Source organism: Capra hircus, unplaced genomic scaffold, assembly GCF_001704415.2.
Source record: "Capra hircus breed San Clemente unplaced genomic scaffold, ASM170441v1, whole genome shotgun sequence".
Taxonomy (NCBI): domain Eukaryota; kingdom Metazoa; phylum Chordata; class Mammalia; order Artiodactyla; family Bovidae; genus Capra; species Capra hircus.
Genome location: NW_017205676.1, coordinates 2,391 through 24,225, shown reverse-complemented (window position 1 = coordinate 24,225; position 21,835 = coordinate 2,391). Strand labels below are relative to the sequence as shown.

At 53.1% G+C, this 21,835-nt stretch overlaps 1 protein-coding gene across 1 annotated transcript; it reads left to right on the top strand.

The window, feature by feature from the left end:
* The first annotated feature begins 7,321 nt into the window (after window positions 1-7,321).
* On the top strand, window positions 7,322-21,553 carry SASH3 (SAM and SH3 domain containing 3). The gene is made up of 8 exons (XM_005700371.3): window positions 7,322-7,551; window positions 14,936-15,031; window positions 15,407-15,553; window positions 17,346-17,487; window positions 18,664-18,812; window positions 18,957-19,166; window positions 19,291-19,441; window positions 19,938-21,553. The coding sequence occupies exons 1-8, from the start codon at window positions 7,495-7,497 to the stop codon at window positions 20,126-20,128; spliced, it is 1,143 nt and encodes a 380-aa protein (XP_005700428.1). The 5' UTR covers window positions 7,322-7,494; the 3' UTR covers window positions 20,129-21,553.
* The last annotated feature ends 282 nt before the right edge of the window (window positions 21,554-21,835 follow it).

Genomic DNA, 21,835 nt, shown 5'->3' with positions numbered 1-21,835 from the left:
TTTTTAAGTGTACCATACATTATCACATTTTCCCATTTTATCCCCACAACCTCTGAGAAGGTACTTACATTGTTCCCATTTTGCAAACGAGAGAATGGAAGCTAGGTTCATAGAGATTAACCAAGTTGTCAAGGTCACTTGTCAAGGAAATGAAAAGAGCAGAATTTAAACCAAGCAAAGGACTCCAGGACCCATTCCCTTAAAAAGGGGAAAAAGTTCTGTTTCTCACTGTTTGACAGATGAGAAAACAGGTTCAACCAGGATCACACAGCTGGTGAGTTGGGACTTAGCTCACGTTCTTCACACCATCCTACTTCCCCAGGGCCTGCCTGCCCTGGTCTTTACCTTTGACCCCTGATACTTGCTCCTGGGGTTCCTGGGCAGTAGGGGGGCCCGAGTGCCTGGCCAAGACCCCCTCACAAGGCTTTCACCCTAGGGTAGCTCACACCCCTTTCCTCCCTTTTGCGCAAGACCCAGGGCTTTGCCTCATCTCCGCACAACTTAACTGCTTGTTCCAATCCACCATTTTGAGGTTGAGAACCCTGGCCCCAGAATCCTGGTTGCAGAGGGGGCCACAGCCCCTCACCACCTCCCTCCCTGGGCCTCAGATGCCCGGCCTGCAGAGCATCCTGCTTCAAGGGCTTCCCTGTGGATCAAGCAGGGAGACGTTCAGGGCACACAGCAGGGCTAACACAGGGCACTTGAGATATTAGAAATCAAAGATAAATAAATGTCCCCTTGGGCTCTGGTCCTTGGTTTTTATACTGGAGAATAAAGCTTGCCAAACCCCTCCTCACCTGCCGATCGCCACTGTGGAGCGGGCCATGTGGAAAACTCCCTTTTCCCAGGAGTTAGGATTCTAGAGTTCTTGTGCCAGCTGTGTGGCCTTGCTCAAGTCACCACACCTCTCTGGTCTTCAGTTATCCCTGCTGTAAACTCCCTGGCCCACCTTACTCATGAGGTTATGATGAGAGGCCCATGAGATTCGGATGTGACAGCGCCCTGTAAGCCAGGAAGCCTCACAGATGAAAACGCCATCATCTGCCCACTTTTGGAGGGAGGTAAGGAAAAGGTTTGGGCTCAACTTTTACATATAAATTGTCAAAACCAGACAGGCTTTTGAACAAGTCTCTGTGTTTTCCCAGCTATGCTCCCTGGAGCCCAGGGCTCCTCAGAAATGCCACAGGGCAAAGCAGAGTGCCAATTCACCTGAAACTGATGCTATGTTGTCAATCAACTATACTTCAATTAAAAAGAAAAAAGCATCCGAAGGGGCTTCCCATACAGTTGTATTGGAAGCAATTGCAGGGCCACATTCTGACTGATTGACCTGTGCAGTTGCCTGAGGCCTTGTGCTTAGAAAGGCCCCAAATTTGATGTGATATTCTGATGTCATCATCTTGAAATCTTTAAGAGTTTTTTTTAACAAGGGGATGGTTGGATGGCATCACCGACTCAGTGGACATGACTTCCAGCAAACTCTGGGAAGAGAATGAAGGACAGGGAAGCCTGGCATGCTGCAGTCCATGAGGTCGCAAAGAGTCAGACTCAAATTAGTAACTGAATAACCCAGCTTTTCACTTTGCACAAGGCCCCACAAATGCCATAGCCAGTCCTGACTAATAGCTCCAGGACCAAATAAACAAAAAGCAGGTTTGACCCTTTCAGTATCCAGATGGGAAAACTGCAACAGCAGACAAGAAAAAAGAAGGGACTTGCCCAAGGTGACACTGTTCTTCGGGGTAGGAGCTCAGATGAAGCCCCCAGTACTCCTGACTCAGCTCTGAGCTAGCTCCCCTCTGACTCCCAGAATGGGCCTCAGTTACTCCCCTACTGGTGCTAATGAGCAAACTGAGGCGCACGGAGACCTCTTTGAGGTCAGAGCTGTGACGGCTGTGGTGAGGATGGGATTGACCTCCATTTTTGACCCTTTATATCCTTTCTGGAATACAAAAGAACGTGGATAAGATGACATACCTCTATACGTGAACAAAGACTCTAAACGGTTCATTTTCAAAATTATGACATACTCCTCTCTCACTTGCCCGCCAGCTGCTCCAGCTGTTCATGGGCTAGAACCACAGAAGGGGTGGGGCTAGCCACTCTTCACCCAGCTTAACCACGTCAGCAGTGAACGTTACCAACTCACTGGGTACTTCCTCAATCAGTGATTGGACCCTGTTGGAGCCAAAAAATAGAAATATGAAAGATTCAATAACAACCGTTTCCTCTCAGTCCATCTTGTCCCTCAAGGTTCTCTCAGCGGGGAGTGGGAGGCACTCCCCAGCCCTGCTCCGCCCAGCCAACCCTTGCCCCGACGCCGGCCCATCTCTTCACTTCCTAGTTTCTTTGTGAAACAGGAACTGAGCAAGCAGTTCAAGTGAGGTAGGCTGGTGGTTGAGAAAGTCCCAGTGGTCCATGGCAAGACCCTGAAGCTAAAAAGCTGATTTCCCTCCCAGTGGTCCTGAGTAGTCCTAAGACTTCTTGCTTGTCACACCTCCTGTGTTCTAGAATTGCTTGGGCTGAACGACCCTGCCCTTGACAAGGTGGAGACATGCAGGATATGGGCCACCAGGTCATGAAGCAGAGATTTTAGCTGGGGTCCAGATAAGATGTAGGAGCAGGTGCCAAGGCTGGAGGAGAAACTCTGAGTGGAGCCTGGAGGGAACTGAGGTGGCGTCACCCAGCAGGGACCAAGCTTTCCAAGCACTGGACACTGGGCCAAGAGCGCTTTCCCTATACATGTCATCTGAGTAACGCTGGTTATACTTACACACACACCACACTCCTCCCCTCCAACCCCCACGCAAGGCCCACATTATCATTGTCATTCTCTTCATTAGAGCTCATGGCCCAAAGTCACTTGCCCAAGGTCATAGAGCCCAGCCTCTTCCTCTGATGGTAAATGCCACTGCTGCCTGCAGGTGTTTTTTTTGTTTTGTTTTGTTTTTAAACCCAGACCTTATCATGAGTTCAGAGATTCAGAGATGACTGTCTTTCCTTCCCATCAGCCCCTGCTGCCAGGGGCTCCCTGGCCTTCCCAGAGCTGCGAGCGTGCTGTCTATATGTACGGAGATGGTGGCTTCCTGCCCAGGCTCCTGGCTCTCGTCTACCCTCCTCTCACTTGCACTTCTGCTCTCCTTGCCCTTGACCCCGCCTAAAATGACCATCATGAAGTGTGACAATGGCTCTGGCTACCAAGATGGACTTTACCTTGGAAATGCCCAGGTATTTCCAAGGGACTGTGTGGTCTCCACTTGAAATGTTTCTAGAGACAGGAAGATCACTATTTACCAGGGCTGAGCTAGTACCATCTGAATATCAAAAAATGTCTTCCATGAAATGAACCCAAATCTTCCATTTATCTCTTCCCCATCATTCCTGGCCACCTAGAATACTGCCCTTCCGTCTATACAACAGCTGTTTGAAGTGGCTTGCTTCCCCATTCCAACCTTCTAAGCCAGGTATTGCAGATGTGAATACTCCCTAGGTTGACAAGGATGCCCCTGTAGATCGCCTGCATTTAATCAACCCTAACTCTCCAGCTATTGTGTATGTGATGCCCCTCTCAGATGCCCTCCGCATCCTCTTCACCCTGCTTTGTTTCAAGGTGGCCCTGTGGTACCCCAACCAGGATAGGGTGGCAATTCTCTCACCTTCTTGTTCAGAAACTCTATATCAGAGGCACTTGAACCTAGTGGTTAATAGCACTGGCCTTGAACCCAGACCAAGCCTGTGTTTAAGTTAGCCCCATTACTTCCTCGCTGTGTTGGCTTACACAGTTTGCTGAACCCCTCTGACTCTTGGCTTCCTCCCTGGAAATGAGGATAACAGCAGTGGCTGCTTTATAGGGTTGTTGTAGAGCCCACTGCCTGCCACATAGTGTTCTTATTTTCAACTGCATGTGTGTGGGTGTCAGGGAGAGGTGAGAATCAGAATCATTTGGGAAGTTTTCCAAATTTAGATATCGCTTATCTAAACTTACTCTCTCACAGCAGGATTGTACCCATTTGCAGAGTGACGGATGCGTTCATACATGTCTGGGTCGCATCAGTCACAAATATTCCACCCATGATCATCTAGCAAATTAGAATCTCTTGAGATGACGTGCAAGTCAGGGGCTGTTCTATGTGAATGCAGTCTACAAAGACCTTTGTGTCTATGGAAGCCCAGGATCTGCCCTCTGAAGTTTCAGACAGTTTTCACTATTTGTGGAATACTCCCCCTACCCCACAACACACACACACACACACACACACACACACACACACACACATACACACCACAGTACTCCTGCCCCACCTATTATACTATACATGTCTTTGCCATAATAACCCCAATTTAAACTGCTTCCCCTGGTTGGGGATGGCGGGGCCTGTAGTGGCATTAAATGTTTCTGAAGTGCCTCCTGTCGTGCTTGGCAAAGAACAGTGCTGGGCAGATGTAAGCTTGCCGCTCCTACCTAAGATGGAAGCTCCCAGGTGCAAGGGACCCTGACAGCTATTATCCCACATCTCCTCAGAATGCCTGGCACAAGGCTCTGGGCAGAGAGCTCTATCCTGGGTCCTGTTTGCCTGCCCATTATCAAGTTGGAGGTGGCCTTGTTCCCTGAACTACTGACCTGGATCGCTTTTTCAACTGAGGGCTTTGTGTACCTGGAACAGAAACTATAAAATACAAATGTGTTGCCCGGAAGGCAACACCTATTAAAAACGTTTTTAGGGCCCATTAGCCAGCTGGGGCCTGACCTAATGGGACCGGGGCCAGGGCAGTCTGCTGGGACTAACGTTCCGAGAAGGCAAGTGCGGAGGAGGGAGCCCAGGACCCCCTGGGTGGACACAGCGGACCAGAAGAGAGAGATCTGAAAAGAAGCCAGAGGGGAAGGGCTGCCAGAAGCCCGGGGGCGGGTCGCCCCGCTGTACTTCTCTCGAGGTCCCTTCACCCCTCCCCCACTCCTCTGCCTTCTCCCGTCCTCGACGAGGCGGTAGCGCGCCGGGCTGAGGTGGCTGCCTTTGAAGACTGCGGTTAGTGTGTGAGCTCGGCTCGCGGCCGGGGCTGAGCAAACAGGAAGCCGGCACATCCTGCGCAGGCCCGGGACGCGCGCTCGCGGCGCGGGCCGGGAAGGTTGGGCCAGCGGCTCCTCCCCGGCTGCTCCGCTCCGGCCGCCCGAGTCCCATGTGCCCCAAGCCCCGCAGCTGCGTGTCCCGCGCCTGGCGCCCCCGATCGCCGTCTCCTGTCCCCCAAGGCCCGCCGGGTCCCCCACACCGCGCAGCGCGGCTCGGCAGTTCCCGCGGCCCGGGGTCGGCCTGGGAAGGACTTTGGGGCTGGAAAGCGCAGGCCCCGGGGAGGGTAGAGGAAGGGGTGCGAGCTGGCGGCGCTGGTCTTTTTGCGAGTCTACCGGGCAGGCTGAGTAGGACGGAGCCAAAGAAGTATGCTTTCAGCTTGGGGGAAAGAACCTAGGCTTTCCTGAGCTCACCCCCCCACCGATGGATGGTGGGAGGACATAGGGCAGGCTGGAGAGTAGGGGGAAGAGGTCAACAGAACATCTTGGGAACAACCTCGAATTTCACAAGTGGCCCGTAATGGAAAGCCTTAAAAGGTGCACATCTTTTCCCCCAGGGATTCCCCTTCTGGAAATGTATCCTAAGGAGAAAAAAATAAATAAATAAATTGTAGCTGTGAATATTTCCTTTAAGGATGTACGATGAAGAGTCAAAATATCAAGCCAACGTAAATTCATCTGTAGAGGCCTGGTGAAATAATTGTGGTGCATTGTGGCCTGGGCTTCTCGGCGGCCATTACAAATCACCTCTAGCAGAAGGTGCATAGTGCCAGAAAATCTTGATACTGGGTCAGCTTGACAAGCAGATACCAATGCACTGTGTGAAGTGGGACTTGAACTTTTGAAAATTTAAAAACAACTTTATTCAGGTGTAATTGAACTACAATAAGTTGCACTTTTGAAAAGTATATGGTTTGTTGAGTTTTTTACACTTGTATACAATGATGAACCATCTCCACGACCAAAAGTGTGAACTATCCATCACCCCTCAAAGCATCCTTGGGTCCCTCTTGATCTCTCCCTTCCTTCCCCAACCCCCCAAACCACTAATCTGCTTTCTGTGCAAATTGTACTGCAGAGAGGGAGAGAACAGAAAGGGATATTTGAACTTTCTTCTTTTTGTTTATCCTTCTTTTCTAAATTGTATATGATACAAATGAGTTGCTTTTGTGATAAGATTGTCATTAACGTTATTAAAATGTCTGCCACCAAAGACCCACAAAGTGAACATTCTAAACTTAGCACACAGACGGTCGAGAAATGCCTGCCGAAAGGGACGTTTGCTGGTGGTGTGGACTGACTTGCAATTGCTTTTTTTTTCGTGATGATGACTGTGGTGGTGATAAATATAAGTAGTGATGGCCAAGGGATGTTGACTCTGGGTGTGACTCCTCTGGTGAGGATGGCTGGAGGTGTGCCGGTGGTTAGGGGGATGACAGCTGCAGGGTGATGATGACGGAGGGTACATGGCTCTAGGAGTTACAGTTGTAGGGGTGAGGGCATCACTGGGCATGACTGGCTCTAGTGATAGTATCTGGAAGGGTGGTAGCTAAGAGGATGATAGCTGCATGGGTGACAGTGGCAGTCGGGAGGCAGATACAAACAGATGACCCAGGTGTGTTGACGGCAGGGATGAGAGCCCAAAGGTGCTGGCTACAGGAAAGTGGTCATGGTGGTAGAGGTGATGGTCATATGGGGAAGAGTGTCATGGGATGACTCGTTGTAATGTCTGTAAGGGTAACAGCTGAAAGGATACAATTGTGACAGTCACAGAGGCAGTGATGATGACTGTAGAGGTGATGGCTGGGGTTGTTCTAGCAATAATGGCTGTAGATGTGCTGACGGCAGTGGGGATGACTTCAGGGCTGATCTGTAAGGTGATGGCTGTAGATAGGAATGATGACTCTAGAGTGATGGCAGAGGTAGTGATCGCAGTGATGATCTTGGTGATACAAGGTGACTGGGAGCATTGGCCCAACACCAGCAGAGAGATGGTCCCACCTGCAGTATCTGGATTCTGGTCAGTGAGATAAAAGGCTTGAGTAGGCTGTATAACATCAGGTTGATTGGCCAAAGGACTGGCAAGGATTGCCATGAGATGGCAGGGTAGGGACTTTTCTCTGCTTGTTCAACCCAAAAGCTGTCTGCATCAGAATCTCTGGAGACTGAAGCTGGGACTTCCTTCCTCCCCAGGGGCCAGCAGGGGCTGCGATTGCTGTAAGAGTAGGTCACGTGATGGGGCTTCCTGTATGCCGCTGCCGCCGGGGTGTCCATGGCCCGCACCCCCAAGCTGCCAGTGCAGCAGTCAGAGTGGCAGCCACAGGCTCAGTCCATGCCGTGGCCCCTGGACGGTACCGGCGAGGCTGAGCAAGAGGCCTCCGCATCTCGACACCTAGGAGAGCAGGCACGGAGTATCACCAGGATAGAGGACCATGTTGCGCCGTAAGCCCTCCAACGCCAGCGAGAAGGAGCCTACTCAGAAGAAAAAGGTGAGGTGCATCTTTGGGAACTTGTTGCTTCCTTCCCTCTGCTCTGTCAGCCCATCCTCTCCAGAACTCACAGAAGTGGGAAGAGCCAAAGACCTTCTGTTGAGTCTGTAGGTGAGGGCCATTCTCCCAAGGGCATGGGACTAGTAACAGAAATCCAGGAGAGATGTCCCAAATTGTAGAGAAACAGAGTTATAGAATACACTCTTGGAAGCCTTGAGTTGCAGGATTCAACACTACCAGGGTAAGAGACTTAAAATTGGGGACTAGAATCCTAGACTAGAATTTAAGAATTACAGAATACAATTCTCAAGTTGAACCTGAGACTGTATTTAGTCTCTCCCCTACAACGGTCCCTCGCGAGCCTGCCTCTCAGGAGCCATCTCACTCACAGTGCTCCACTGGGCTGCCCGGCCAGGAGCCATGATGCTCACAGAGCCCCTGCCCTTTGGCCCTAGCCTGAGCTTGGCCATCTTCATTCAGCTTTGTTGTAGCTCCCAGGGGCCCACAGGAGAGGGGGCCACCTGAAGATGCAGCCCAGATTTCCAGATTCAGGGAAAGGGCCTCCAAACCCGCAGTGGGTTGCAGGGGGCATGCAGGTTCTTCCCAGCTGGGGAGAAATTATTTGTGAAGAATGAGAAATGAAGCTGCTGAGATGAGGCGTGGGAATGAGGGCTGAGGGGGAAAAATTCTGTGGGTGGGGAGCAGGCATATTTTAAAGGCCAGGAAGAAAAGCATCTGCTCATCTTCCTGGAGTTTTGAGGCCAGCCTAGAAGATTCCTTGAAGGCTCTGCCACATTTAGGTTTCTCTAGTTGAATTTGAGGATTTCTACACTTCAATCTTGGACTCAATTGTCAGATTCTCCCCAACCATCAGCAGGTACATCCACACACCCAGTAGGATCCTAGGACCATCCCAACTAGGCCTGAAGCAGATCGGAGAGGCCAGGCATAGCCACAGGCCAAGGTCCGGGGCCTCCAGGCCTCCATGGTGCCCTGCTGCTTTCCCCTGAAGCCTAGCCCAGGTGCTACGTGGGGGAGCCCCTTTGTCAGAGGAGCGGCTCCCAGGCAGAGACCAAACCAGCTGAGAAGCCGAGCCTCGGGCACTTGGGTGTATATCCTGCTCCCCCTGAAGTCCTGGGGTGGCTGCCACTTCCGGCTGTATTCTCCCCCACCCCAGCCGCTTCGCTGAGGTTGCAGTGGAGGTGGGCGGGTGGGAAAGAGATTCACCACTCTTCACACAGGCTCTGTCACCCCTGTCCAAGCACCACACAGCGCCAGCCCCGGCAGACTAGCCTGGCAGACTTGCCATTGGCTGGCCCTCCTCAGCGAGTGGGTCCACTTCCCCTTGCTCTTCGGCTGATGGGGGTGGGAAACGGAGACCGCCCAAGACACTGCTGGGCTTCAAGCCACAGGGGAGCTGAGCGGAGAAAAGAGTCTGAGAAGAGCTGACACTTCACACAAGCAGCCTGTGCCGCCTCAGGTGGAGGGGCCTGAAAGCTCACAGGAGCCAGAAGTCCCATTTTCTCTCCCCACTTCCATCATCCAGATTCTGGGTTTGGTGGGTTCCTGGGATTCCCACAGGCCTCTCCCAGGAGAGTCCAGGCTGTTGCAGCCCTCTGAGGGCCATGTCCTCTAGGGAAACATCGGCCTGGCAAACCCTGCCTCAGCCCATCAGAGCCTGGGCCAGCCCCCAGAGCCACTCTCCCAGCCACATCCCCTGGAACCACTCTTAGACAAACCAGCTTTCCAGAAGGCGGACACAGCAGCTTCCCCAGGCCAGGAGGCAGCGGCACAGCTCCAGCTCTGTGACTTGGGCATGTCCCTGCCCCTCAGAGGCCAAGGCAACGTGGTGGAGGGAATAGTACAAAGGCTAGTGTGGAGTGAGTGGAGGATGTGCTGGGGACCTTGACAAAGAGGGATAGGTCCTGACCTGCCCACCTCAGGAGGTTGTATGGATCACTTGCAACAGTACATGCCAGCGCACTGTCACATGTGTGCCTGTGCACATGAAGGGGTGCACGCTGAAGCCCTGGGTGGGGGCAGAGAGCCCACTGCCAAAAACAAGCCACGGCCCCAGCCCTGAAGTGGAGAAAATAAGACCTCGTAGCTCACCAGATGTCGGGTGCTATGCTCTGCACTCATCTCTTAGCTCATTGACTCTTCACAACAGCCTTGTGAGGTGGGGGCCAGTGTTGTTTTTACTTTACGGCCAAGGCGCAGAGAGGTGACGTGATTTACTCAAGGACACACAGCTAGGAAGCTGCCAAGCAGGGAGTGAAGCCAAGATCTGTCAGTGTCCAGAGTCTTAACCCCTTCTCCCTCTACTCTCATCTCTCTACTGACCTCAAAAACACTGGAGAAGTCTGATGAGCATAAAAGACTCAACCTATCAGCAGAAGGGCTCTGCATGGCAGGCCCAGATGGCTATGGACTGAGTGACCTTCCAAGGAGCCCCAAGAAGAGTCAGGAACAAGCCTTCCAGGGTGGTGGGGTCAGGACGTGTGTGTCATGAAGGACTGAGGAGATGCCCAGGTTGAAGGGGGAGGGAGGTTGGGGGAGGCAATACCCCTTGGCTGCCTTTTGGAGACTCTTGCCTCCATCAAACCATCTCTTTGCACTCTCTCTGATCTGCTGGAATATAGGCAGTGGACAGGAGTTTGTCCTAGGACCTGCCTCCCCTAAGGATAGTCCTACCCCATCGCACACCTACTCTTCACTACATCCCAGACCTGCCACCAGGGAAAATGGAGAGGACTCAAGGCTCCTATCTGAGGGGTCACTTGTCCACTCCTTCCAGTCTCTCCCTGCCCCTCTCTTCTGCAATCTTGGCACATTACTTTTGCTGGCTCCCTTCCTACAGCACACCTTGGTATGCCACCCCCTACCCCGCCACTAGCAAGCGCTTCATATTTTCCATGGCTCCTCATTGCTCACAGGCTAACACCATGGCTGGCAAGGGCCTTCCGTGGCCTTTTCTGCTCCACCATTCACCCCAAACACTGGTATACTCACCATTCCATCATCATTCTTGATCAAACCCTTCCCAGCTTCACCTGGAGCAATCCTGGATCCCCAGGACAGCCTAGCTCAAAGGTGCCTCCTCCTCCACGAAGCCCTCTAGAGCCCTTCTCCCTCCATGCTCCCACCTGCTCTCCTGGTAGCTTCTTCCAAATCACACCTGCAGTCACCATTACCCTTAATCCACTTCTGTATGAGGAGGTGACTTCGTGAGCTCTGAGCACAGTGACAAGCAGAAGCTTCCAGAATCTCAGACATGGGCTTGATGCTGGCCTCCACCTACTGTGTCACTCCATCTAGGATGCTTCATTTCTCCCAGTTTCAGTGTCCCTAGCTAGAAAGAGTGGGTGTAAGACGGGGCTGCAGGGAGGCTGAAGCGAGTGGACACACACACAGTGCTTGGCAAAGCACGGGGCACAGGGGAGGTACTCGACCTCTCATTACTGGATTCCCACACATGCACAGGCCAGCGTCCAGAGCCCAGAGGGTGCTCAGTATGCGACCAGTACGCTGAAGGAGCAGACAGCATAGCAACAGAGACACCTGGGATGGGGCTGGAGAGATGCTGGAAAGCCGCACTTGCTTAGAAAGCAGGGAAGATGCCAGGCCCAGCAGGGTGAGCCTCTGAGGGGGCGATGGGGGAAGCTTCTTGCAGGGGGGCAGTGCCTTTAAAACTAGATTTGAAAATACTTTTTATTGAAGTATAATATCCATACAAAGAAGCATGTACATCATAAATGTAACACTCGACGGATTTCTGTAAAGTGAGCATCCCCATGTAGGCAGCCCCTGGATCACACAGAATACTTCCAACACTCCAGAAGTTTCCCTCATGCCCCTGCCAGTCACTGCATGCCCCCTTTCCCCCAAAGGTAACCAACCACTCTCCTGACTTCCAACTGCATGGATTAGTTTTGTTTTTTTTTTTTTGCATGGATTAGTTTTGAACTTTCTGTACAGGGAACCATATAGTATACCCTGGTGGCAGGTCTCTTCTGCCCAACAGTGTAGCTGTGAGCACCATATTGCTGGGGAGAGTTGCACGAAGTTCATTGCCGTGTGCTATCCCCTCATGTGACTCTGCCACAGTTCACAGGTCCTCTCTACAGCTGATGAGTGTTTGAGTTGTTTCCAGTTAAACTGGGTTCTGAAGGATGGGAGAAGCTATGGTTGATTGTAGGGAAGGCGAGGGATAGGAGCCGTGAGGGGTTGCCATGTCCCGTGCTCACCCTTCTCTGCCTCACAACAACCCAGTGAGATGGGTGCTATGCTCTTCATTTCACCCATGAGGAAACAGAAGCCCAGAGAAATTGAGAAATTCACCCAGCTTTACACAGCTGCTCCATGGCAGAAGCAAGATGTGAACTCTTGCCAGCTGACACCAAATAAAGAGACTGAGGTTTGGGGAAGATAAAGAAACTTACCGAAGGTCACACTCAGCAACGTGTGACGCCCAAACAGTAGTTCTTTCCGAGAGGCCCGCATACTCCCCTTAGACATGAAAATGGGGCTTACAGTGTATGGTACCACCTCCAGCCCAGGACCCCCAGGAAGGCCTCACCCTAAAGGGAGGCCAGGCAGAAAATCCAAAAGGGCTCAAGGATTTCCACTCATACCTGGACATATGAGTCACTTCAGACTCACTGAAAGGCATTCAGGATATTTGGGGTGCTCCTGAGTTTAGAGGTGGGCCGGGCAAAAGACCTTATCCTTAGTCCCCCAAAGAATTTTTCTAGTCCTTTCTGTGTACCCAGGCCAGGGTTGAGGAGCAGCCGGCCAGGCCCACGTTCCAGCGCCGTCCCCACGGGCCTTTTAGATTGTTTTCTCCCATTTTGAGCTAAAGCTGGGACAGAGGTCCCAGGAGCCAAAAAGCTGCCCTCCCAGCCACCCCCAAACCCCCGCCCCCCAGCCACCCCCAAACCCCGACGACGGCAGATTAATGACAGGAAAAGGAAAGAACTGCAATTAGAGGGCAGCCTAGCGGTCAGTTTACTCTTCCTCAACAAAGCCCACTTCCGGCCCCACGCCTTCCCTGCTTCGGGCTTTCCAGGCTCACTGGTCCCTGGGGCTTCAGGGGCGACTCTCAGCCTCCTGGTCTGCAGACCAGACTCGGGCCTGATGAAGGGAAAGCCACAATAGGCCTGATCAGCCTAAATATAGGCGCCCAGCCTACCCTCCTTGGGCCCGGGCCAGCCTGGTGCCCACCCTCTCTCTGTTCCCTCGTTTCCAGGCAATAAGAGGAGGAAGTTATCCAGGCAGCTGCATCCTAGCTATACAAGAGGGGGGAAATGAATGGAAGGTGGAAGAGAGAACGGGAGAACGAGGGAGAAAAAGAGGAAAAAATAGTGGGTAGGGAAAACCAGGGAAGGAGGATGGAGGAGATGCATAGGAATAGGAGGCAGTCACCCCACCACCATGCCCTGTACCACTCAGGTCCCTTTCCCAGCTCCCCCGCATCACATGTAAGGGGCTTTCTTCCTAAGGATGCAGGCGCCTCACCCAGGAGGCCTTCATGGTGGTGGTATCTGCTTGACCTGGCCGCTGACCTGGTTTCTGGTCCTCTAGCTTGCTGTGACCTCTCGGAAGGTGTGGTCGCTGCCCCTGATTACTGACTTGCTCTTGGTCAAGACCAAGGGAACTGAAGTGTTCCACTGTAGTCCGTGGAGTGGGGGACCAATTATGTGTATGGGGGTGTGTGTGATACTGCCCCTGCCCTGGGGGATTGTCATTGGACCCCCCTTTCGTAGGAAAGAGGATGTGAAACTTTCAACTTTGTGCAGGTTTGGGGCTTCGGTTCCTCAAGGCCTTATCTCTGGTGTCTGCAGCTGACCCCACTCTATCTGTCTGGCCATCTGTGAACCCTGGTTCCTGTGTGCACCTCTGGTCTTGACTTGATTCGGGTTCAGCCTCCCCTTCTTGTGTCTCAAGTCAGCTCTCCTTACCTGGCCCCACTTTCTTCTACTATCTCGCCATGTGCATGCATGTGCAGTTAAGAAAGCTCATTTCCTGAAAACAGGCTTATCAGTGCTGTCGACTGAAAAAAAATGCATAACCTAAAAGTTGAGAATTATGGTTTATTGAGTGGACTTTCTGAGGACTTGAGGGGGGGATGGGGGATGGGGGAAGCCTCTCAGATAGCTCCGAGGGACTGCTCCCGAGAGGTAAGGGAGGAGCCAGAATACAAAGGAGTTTTGTAACAAAGACCAGGTAGTCAGAATATCAAAAGATTACTGTTAGTTAAAGAAAACTAGACAACCCAAGTAAATAAATTTAGCACTTCTCTGTGTTATGGGAAGATGCAAGAGTCGGCGCTTATTGAAGTTATTCCTTTGCTTTGCAAAGATAAGGGCCAGTATTGTGTTCTTTCCCATCCTGTGTCCCCTCAGGGAGCATCATCAGTGGTGGCTGAAGTGGCTAAGAGCCGGGCAGCTGGCAGCCAGTCTGCATCCTGGTGCCTTCAGGCTCACCGTGGGGTGACTGATGGTTGGATGGCCACGGCATCCTTTGTTTGCTGATACAGCGGAGATGGGCAACAGTTTTCATCCGCAGCTCAAACAATAGGTTGAGCCATGGACAGAGGAGCCTGGTGGGCTACAGTCCATAGGGGGTCCCATGGGGGTCACAGTGAATCGGACAGGACTTAGTGACTAAACAACAACAAATCTGAACACTGGCAAGTGCGTAGAGTAGCCAGCTCATTAGCAGCTGAGATTAAAAGCAGAGATGAAGACAGAAACTGGCAGCGTTCTTTTATTATGTTAGAACCAATCATTGATGTCCCAAACCTTTTCTCATTCAATCTGTACCATGGCTTTCCAGAACGCATAATGCCAGTCTTACTGGCCCTTGGATGGGACACCAATGTGTCACGGCCCTCTCTCTTCTTGGGATATCGATGTGTCAGGCTGAGGGCCCCAGTGTGTTTCCCACGATCAGTCACAGGAAACCAGGCCTGGGGAAGAGAGAGCCTGGAGGCCGGGCTGTGGGGTTTTGGAGGGTTTGCTCTACTGTATGAAGAGGTGACGCTGTTGCACATGAGGTAGGTCTCCAGTAGTAGACACACGTTTCCTCAGACACATTTAATCTTTTACTACAGGGTTCTGGGGACCAGAATTAAGGTGCTGGTGGAACAGTGGGCTCAGCCTGTGGCCTGACTGGGTTGAGGCTCCTGAGGTGAGGAGCCTGCTTAAGGGGACCGCTCGCTGCTGAAGAGCAGGATGAGGACTTGCAGCGTCACCTCTCAGCTCTGGGCCCAGCCCTGGGTTAAACGCGCTGTGTTGGGAGCAAGAACAGCTCTGTGCTCCTTACTGACCACAATTGTAATGCAACACAATTTAACTCCTGGTAACACTTCTGCTTCTCCCAGCTCTCCCTTCAGCGCTCCAGCAGCTTCAAAGATTTTGCCAAATCCAAACCCAGCTCCCCTGTGGTGAGCGAGAAGGAATTTAATCTGGAAGATAATGTGAGTTCCAGAGCCTCCTTGGGGGATCTGGCTGCGGGCCCTGGATTGGGGAGTGGAGGGGAAGGAGGGAGGGAGGGAGGGGAAAGAGGATTTTAGGATTGTGGAGGCAAAGCCTTTTTAAACACTTTGGGCCTACCTCTGCACCCACCAAAATTCTAGGCCCTTTAGCTTCACCTGCATTCTTTTTGTTTGCAAATTGCCAATTTAAATATGAATGAATAGGGCCAAGAATAGGTCTGGGGCTAAAATGAGGATAGGGACCTCTCCTTCCACCCCTCTGGGGTTTACCTGGACCCCAAGGCCTCCTTCTGCTCCCAAGTCCTGGACCCAGACATGGCCACCTAGGTTCCCGAATCTCCAAATTTCTTGTCACAGATTCCAGAAGATGAGTCAGGTGTGCCGACCCCAGAGGATGCCGAGAAGAGCGGCAAGAAGCTGGGGAAGAAGTGGAGAGCGGTGATTTCCCGAACCATGAACAGGAAGACGGGCAAGAAGATGGTGAAGGCCCTGTCAGAGGAGATGGTGAGGCCTGGGACCCAGGGACTCAGCGGGTTGGGGCGGGTGCCACAAGGAAAAGCAGCGGTCTAGTGGGGGGTGAGCATGGCCGTCAGGAGAGCCACTGCCTGGGCACACTGCCTGGCCCCATACAAGCACGAAGGTCACCATGGGAAGGGAGTTCCCCCAGCCAAGCACGTGGCAGGCAGGCACGGTCCTGAGGGAGCAGTAGTGGGGTCTGAGGAGGGATGAAGGTCTGGGAAACAAGCTTCCTCGGGAGACTGACCTGAGGAGATGAGATAGCCTGGGGCATGTTCATTCACCATGAAGTTTTACTTGAAATGAGCCACTGAGATTGGAAAGGCTTGATTCAAAGATGCCCGAAGAAAGAAAACCGAGAAGGCTGGCCGTGGGGACGGGGTTTGGGGTAGAATACATACATGTATAGCTGAGTCCCTTCGCTGTCCACCTGAAACGATCACAACATTGTTAACTGGCTATATTCCAATACAAAATAAAAAGTTGTTTTTTTTTTTTTCTAAAAGGCTGGCCTTGGCCCAGGGAGGGAGGGCAAGACAGACAGCTGTGGGGCAGGCACATCCAAGTAGCTGAAGTCACACCGGGCGTCTGGTTTGCTCCTAGCTCTCAGAGGAGGCACCCTGGCAGCAGTGTGCTGGAGTTAGCTCCCACTAGCAGACTCCTGCCAGCTCAAGACAGCAGTTGCTCAAATCTTCAGTAATTTCATGAGCCAGGTGTGAGATACAAGCATTATTGAAAATTAATTTATACCAACTTAGAATTAAATCAATTATTTTAAGAAAAAAAGAGTAAAGTCAGTCTTCAAAATTCACTTCCTAACTCTTGTCCCACCTTTCACTGTGCTCTGTGCCCTTGTCCCAGTGGCTGGGGGGTGCAAATAACCAATGCTGCCGCTCATGCTGGCTTCCCTGGTGGCACAGTGGTAAAGATTCTGCCTGCCAATGCAGGAGCCATAGGAGATGCGGGTTCGATCCCTGGGTCAGGAAGAACCCCTGGAGAAGGGCATGGCAACCCACTCCAGTATTCCTGCCTTGGCTATCCCATGGACACAGGAGCCTGGTGGGCTACAGTCCATGGGGTCACAAAGAGTTTCACACGACTGTGAACACATGCATACTGCTCATTTAGGTGGTAGATCTGTTGGCCACTATGGGAAGTATTTATAACACAGAAACTGGCAGCCCCTACAACTCAGGGCTTTTATTCCCATTCAGTCAACTGGTGAAAGAGTTACAACTGCACTGAGGGCTGGGGAGGCCCAGCAGCTGTGGAGTCAGGCTGACGGGGCTGTGAGTTCCTGCATGGCCTTGGGAACATTCCTCCGTGACTTCTCACCTGTCAGCTTGGGAGGATCAAGCACCCATCCTTGAGTAAGGATGAACTAAAATCCTCTGTGTCGCACATAGGAACATAGTTAAAAGTAGTGAGTCTCTTCAGCACTGTGACCTGCCTGGCTATGCGCTACTAACACCTCTGGGTTCAGACTCCAGCACCAAGACTTTTTGTGTGTGTACATGGGCACTTCAGGCTGACACAGCACGTTCACATGGTACCAAGGGAGCCTCATTCCATGGGCAGGGCAAGCACTCTCAGTCCCACTTCACAGAAGAGGAAACTAGGGCCCAGAGGGTGTCCTGCAGCCTTGCAAGAGGCACGGCTGGGGTGGCAGCCAGGCCCCAGCTCTCCCGGGAGCCCCGGCTCACTTCCTCTGCACTCGAGGCGGCCTCATGGGCACCTCAACCGAGGCTACTCAGGACTTCCTGCTTCTCCTCCCCTCCAGGGAGATACTCTGGAGGAGGGCTCAGCTTCCCCAACGTCTCCAGACTGCAGCCTGGACAGCCCCGGCCCTGAAAAGATGGCGCTGGCTTTTTCTGAGCAGGAGGAGCAGGAGCTCCCAGCTCTCAGCCGCCAGACATCCACAGGTGAGTGTGGGAGGTGGGGGCACACTTGCTGACCCTGGAGGAAAGGACAGGGTGAACACCATACAGGTGACTGTCTGAGAGGGTTGGTAAAAGAAATGGATCTTTCCTGTTAATCTGCTGGGACCTTTCCCAGTCTCTTGAAATTAAATCTTCCTAACAATCTCATGGGGTGGTAATATTATTATCCCCACTTCGTTGATGTGAAAACTGAGGCTCAGGCAAGTTAAGTGACTTGCCCAAGGTGACCCCGTCTTGAATTTAATTCTGCCCTCCATGAGCCTCCACTGGCTGGAAGAACCTCATTGCCCTCTTGGTCTAGGCCTCCTCCATCTTCCAAGGGGAGCTAGAGGCTATGGGCTCCCTGGGCCTCTGACATCCAAGGCTGGGGGTCAGGGTATTGGCTCTCCTGCTGTGAAGACTCCACCTCCTGGACACAAGCCCTTCGTTTGCTGGGCCTGGGGCTCCACTTGGCATCTTCTAGATGTCCCTGGGGCTGGACAGGAGCTTTCAGCAGCCCTGCCTGAATGAGGTTCTGCAGGCTGTGGGCAGCAGACCTACAGAGGCACTGCCTTTCTCACCCTTATGATTAGTTCCAAGTTCTCTGATGTTTCTCTTGCTCCAAAGACACTTCCTTACCCCCACTAAAAGTCACTTCCGCCCTTCATCCTGCCCTTCTCAGAAAGAATCTGAGTTTCCATGTGATGTAGCTAGACACCGAGTCTTATTAAGTAATATTGATGCACGGTGTGGCTTCTTGGTGGAAGGTGACTTCCAGGAGCCCTGGAGTGGGAGTCAGGAAGCCTGGAGTCTAACAGACCCAGGGCTGCCAATTATAAGGTGAGACGCTTTGGGCAGTTCACTTAGCCTGACTGGTCTCAGTTTCCTCATCTGCTCATTGGGGGTGTTGGCCCAGTTGTTTTCTAGAGACCCTCCCAATTTGCCTAGTCTTTGATCCTCTTATGGTCAGCTATTTTCATGCCTGGGGCCCCTGAAGCTATGCTCATCAGGGTGGCGGAGAGGTTGGTTCAGAATCACTTCTGCAGTGTGAGACTTCTTGGAGCTCAGTTTTCTTCCCTTGGGATTTCTAGCCAGACCCCCTGGAAGGCACCAGCTTGGGCACTGCCCCAGCTGTCCTGGGAACAAAGATGACCTTCCTCCCCGCCCCATTTCCTGCAGGCAGTGAACTCTGCAGCCCCAGCCCAGGTTCTGGAAACCTTGGGGAGGAATCCACTGCACCACAGTACACGGGCCCCTTCTGTGGCCGGGCACGAGTCCACACCGACTTCACTCCCAGCCCCTATGACCGTGACTCACTGAAGCTGCAGGTAAGGTTAGCATTCAGGCCTCTGTTGAGCCTGGCAGGTTGTACCCATACAGGAGGCTGCACTGAGCCAGGGTAAGGTGGTGTCAGCAAGAGGCCAAGGGGCCCTCTCATCCTCCGTCCGTTCTACTCTCCTCTCCTCCCACAGAAAGGAGACGTGATCCAGATCGTTGAAAAGCCGCCCGTGGGCACATGGCTGGGCCTGCTCAACGGCAGGCTGGGCTCTTTCAAGTTCATCTACGTGGATGTGCTGCCCGAGGAGGCTGTGGGGCCTGCACGTCCCAGCCGCCGACAGAGCAAGGGCAAGAGGCCCAAGACCAAGACTCTGCATGAGCTGCTGGAGCGCATCGGCCTTGAGGTTTGAGTGGGGGACCTGCCCGTATGTCTAGGAGCAAGGGATGGGGGCTAGAGCAAGTCAGTTCCGGGCGGAGAGATGGGTCTTCAGTGGGGGTGGCTGGTAAGTGGCCTGCTTCTGCCCACAGGAGCACACATCCACTCTGCTGCTCAACGGCTACCAGACACTGGAGGACTTCAAAGAGCTACGGGAAACACACCTCAATGAGCTAAACATCATGGACCCACAGCATCGGGCCAAGCTGCTCACGGCCGCCGAGCTGCTGCTGGACTACGACAGTGAGTGGGCTTAGGAGTGGAGGGTGGGAAGGGTGGGGTGGGGAGGCCTGCCCCAGTCCTGCCCTGGTGCCCCTCCGCAGTGGGCAGGTGCTTTCTACACTTGAATTCCCATCTCTGGGCAGAGCTTGTGAGCAGAAGGGGTTTTAGGAGAGTTTTCTCGACCTCTACAACGTCCTGTGAGATCAAAGGGGGGCCAGAGGAGGTGAGGCACAGACTCCAGGCCTCAGTGTTGGGTAATGATGAGGCCAGGATGCGAGAGCAGGCTTCCTGGCTACTAGCTCAGTGCTGAAGACGTTTGCACTCCTGGACAGGAGAGCTGGCCTGGACAGCACTTTGGGCAGGGGGGAGGGTGGTGGTTGGCCCCCAGAGGGAGAGACAGCCTCCAGTGGGCTTCCCAGGGTCCCTCCACCCAAAAGGAGCCCCTGAGATTTCTGAAGCCCCCTCACCGCTAAAGCCTGAGCCCCCCCAATTCCTCTTCCTCCCTGGCCTCTGGCAGCTGGCAGTGAGGAGGCGGAAGAGGGCACAGAGAGTGGCCAGGAGCCAGCGGTGAGCACAGTGGCAGAGCCCAAGGTGGACATCCCACGCGACTCTGGCTGCTTCGAGGGCTCTGAGAGCGGGCGTGATGAGGCAGAGCTGGCGGGCACCGAGGAGCAACTGCATGGCCTCTCCCTGTCTGGGGCCCCTTGAGGCCGGAGAAGGGATGGACCCGGCCTCCCGTGGTGGCCCTAGGCTGGAGGACTGGCACTGATCCTGGCCCTGATCCCCCAAGGGCCCCTAGGGCAGCAGAGGCTGGCCAGGCCTTACAGATGCAACTGGAGTGCATGACAGGCCACACAAGCCTGGTCGCCTCCCTCCACCAGCTACTGACAGCACAGCTCTTCCAGCTGCGGCCAAGGCAAGGGGGATACCAAGAGGCCACCAAGGCCTCCAAACCCTCCTTGCCTCCACACCATCTTCCTTTGTCGTGATGATCCTGAAAAGGGGGCCAAGTCAGTGGTTCAGGTCCAATCTCAACACCCTGGGAAAGGTGACCATTGCAAAGGACTCTAACTGATCACAGATGAATCCAGATTCTCAAAGGTTTGAAGAAAGCCACATGTATCTTTCCTACTTTCCTTCACCTTAATTTTCTTATAGGTTTAGCCACTAAATCATTGTGCCCCTTCAACCAAGTGCTTTCTTCAGTCTCAGTCTAGGACGGGTCAGGATAAGAACGTATAGTTTCTGAGGGCCTTGCTAACTCTGACATTCTGTGATGGTTAAATGTCTGTTGTCCTGTTACTATGGCCCCGGACACCAGTGGGGTTTACTGGGGGTGCTAGAGGGGCTTTGGGCTCCCAAATGAAATGGCTCCTGCTCCTCCATTCCATACCTTCTCATATAACTCAAGCCAAGTTGCAACTGCCCCAGCTTAAGTCAATGCCCACACCTCAATAAGCACCTTCCGAGCCCCTCAAATGACACTTCCCCAAGGCTGAGCCAGACCTGGCTTCCAAGGACAGACTGGCCCCGCAGAGGTCCAGGCCCAGACCTGGCCTCTCACGTGGCTCCTTAAAAGCAAAGAAAGTGCAAAGCTTAACATTGTGGAGTCTGCTACTCCATCTTTACTCTGCTAAGGTTTTGATGGACCTTGAGCTCCAGAAGGGAGAGAGTGTTGGTAGGGGGCCTCCCTTGACCCCAGTACCAAGTTTGTGCCCAGAATTCCCAGAGTAACTCTTTCCCAGGGCCCAACTGGCCTGAGGGCAAACAGTGCCCACCATGTCTTGGACTGCCTGCTTCGCAGACACACTTGGACTCAGAACCAGAAACTCTGGTAGAAGCCATCTTGGGGGGGGATAGTTTCAGTGTAAATATGAGGGAGGTGGGGGGGGGTGCTTCCAAGGTGGCTCAGTGGTAAAGAATCTGCCTACCAATGCAGGAGACACGGGTTTGGTCCCCGGGTTGGGAAGATCCCCTGGAGAAGGAAATGGCAACCCACTCCAGTATTCTTACGTGCAGAATCCTTTGGACAAAGGAGCTTGGCGGGCTGCAGTCCATGGGATCACATGACTAAGCATGTGTGCATGAGGGTGGAGGGTGACAGGTTGGTAGTAATAAACTGATAGAACTAAATTACTGTCTCCTGCTGTCTTTCCTATGGAGGAGGCGGGGAGGTAAGGGGCAGGGTGTGGGGGGATGGAACAGATCAGTCTCCTTCAAAGCTGGACTCAGCAGAATTTCCTTCACTGTCAGGGCCATCTGTCCCTTACCCAAAAGATGCTCATGCCCTTGATCCCGCTGATGGCTGACCAACCCTCCTCAGAGCCCAGGCTCCTGTGGCCACCAGCCTTGCTCGGGTCTGAGGGTGGGAAGCAATAGTTCTCTCCTTCTTAGAACTATTCACTCCCCACCCCC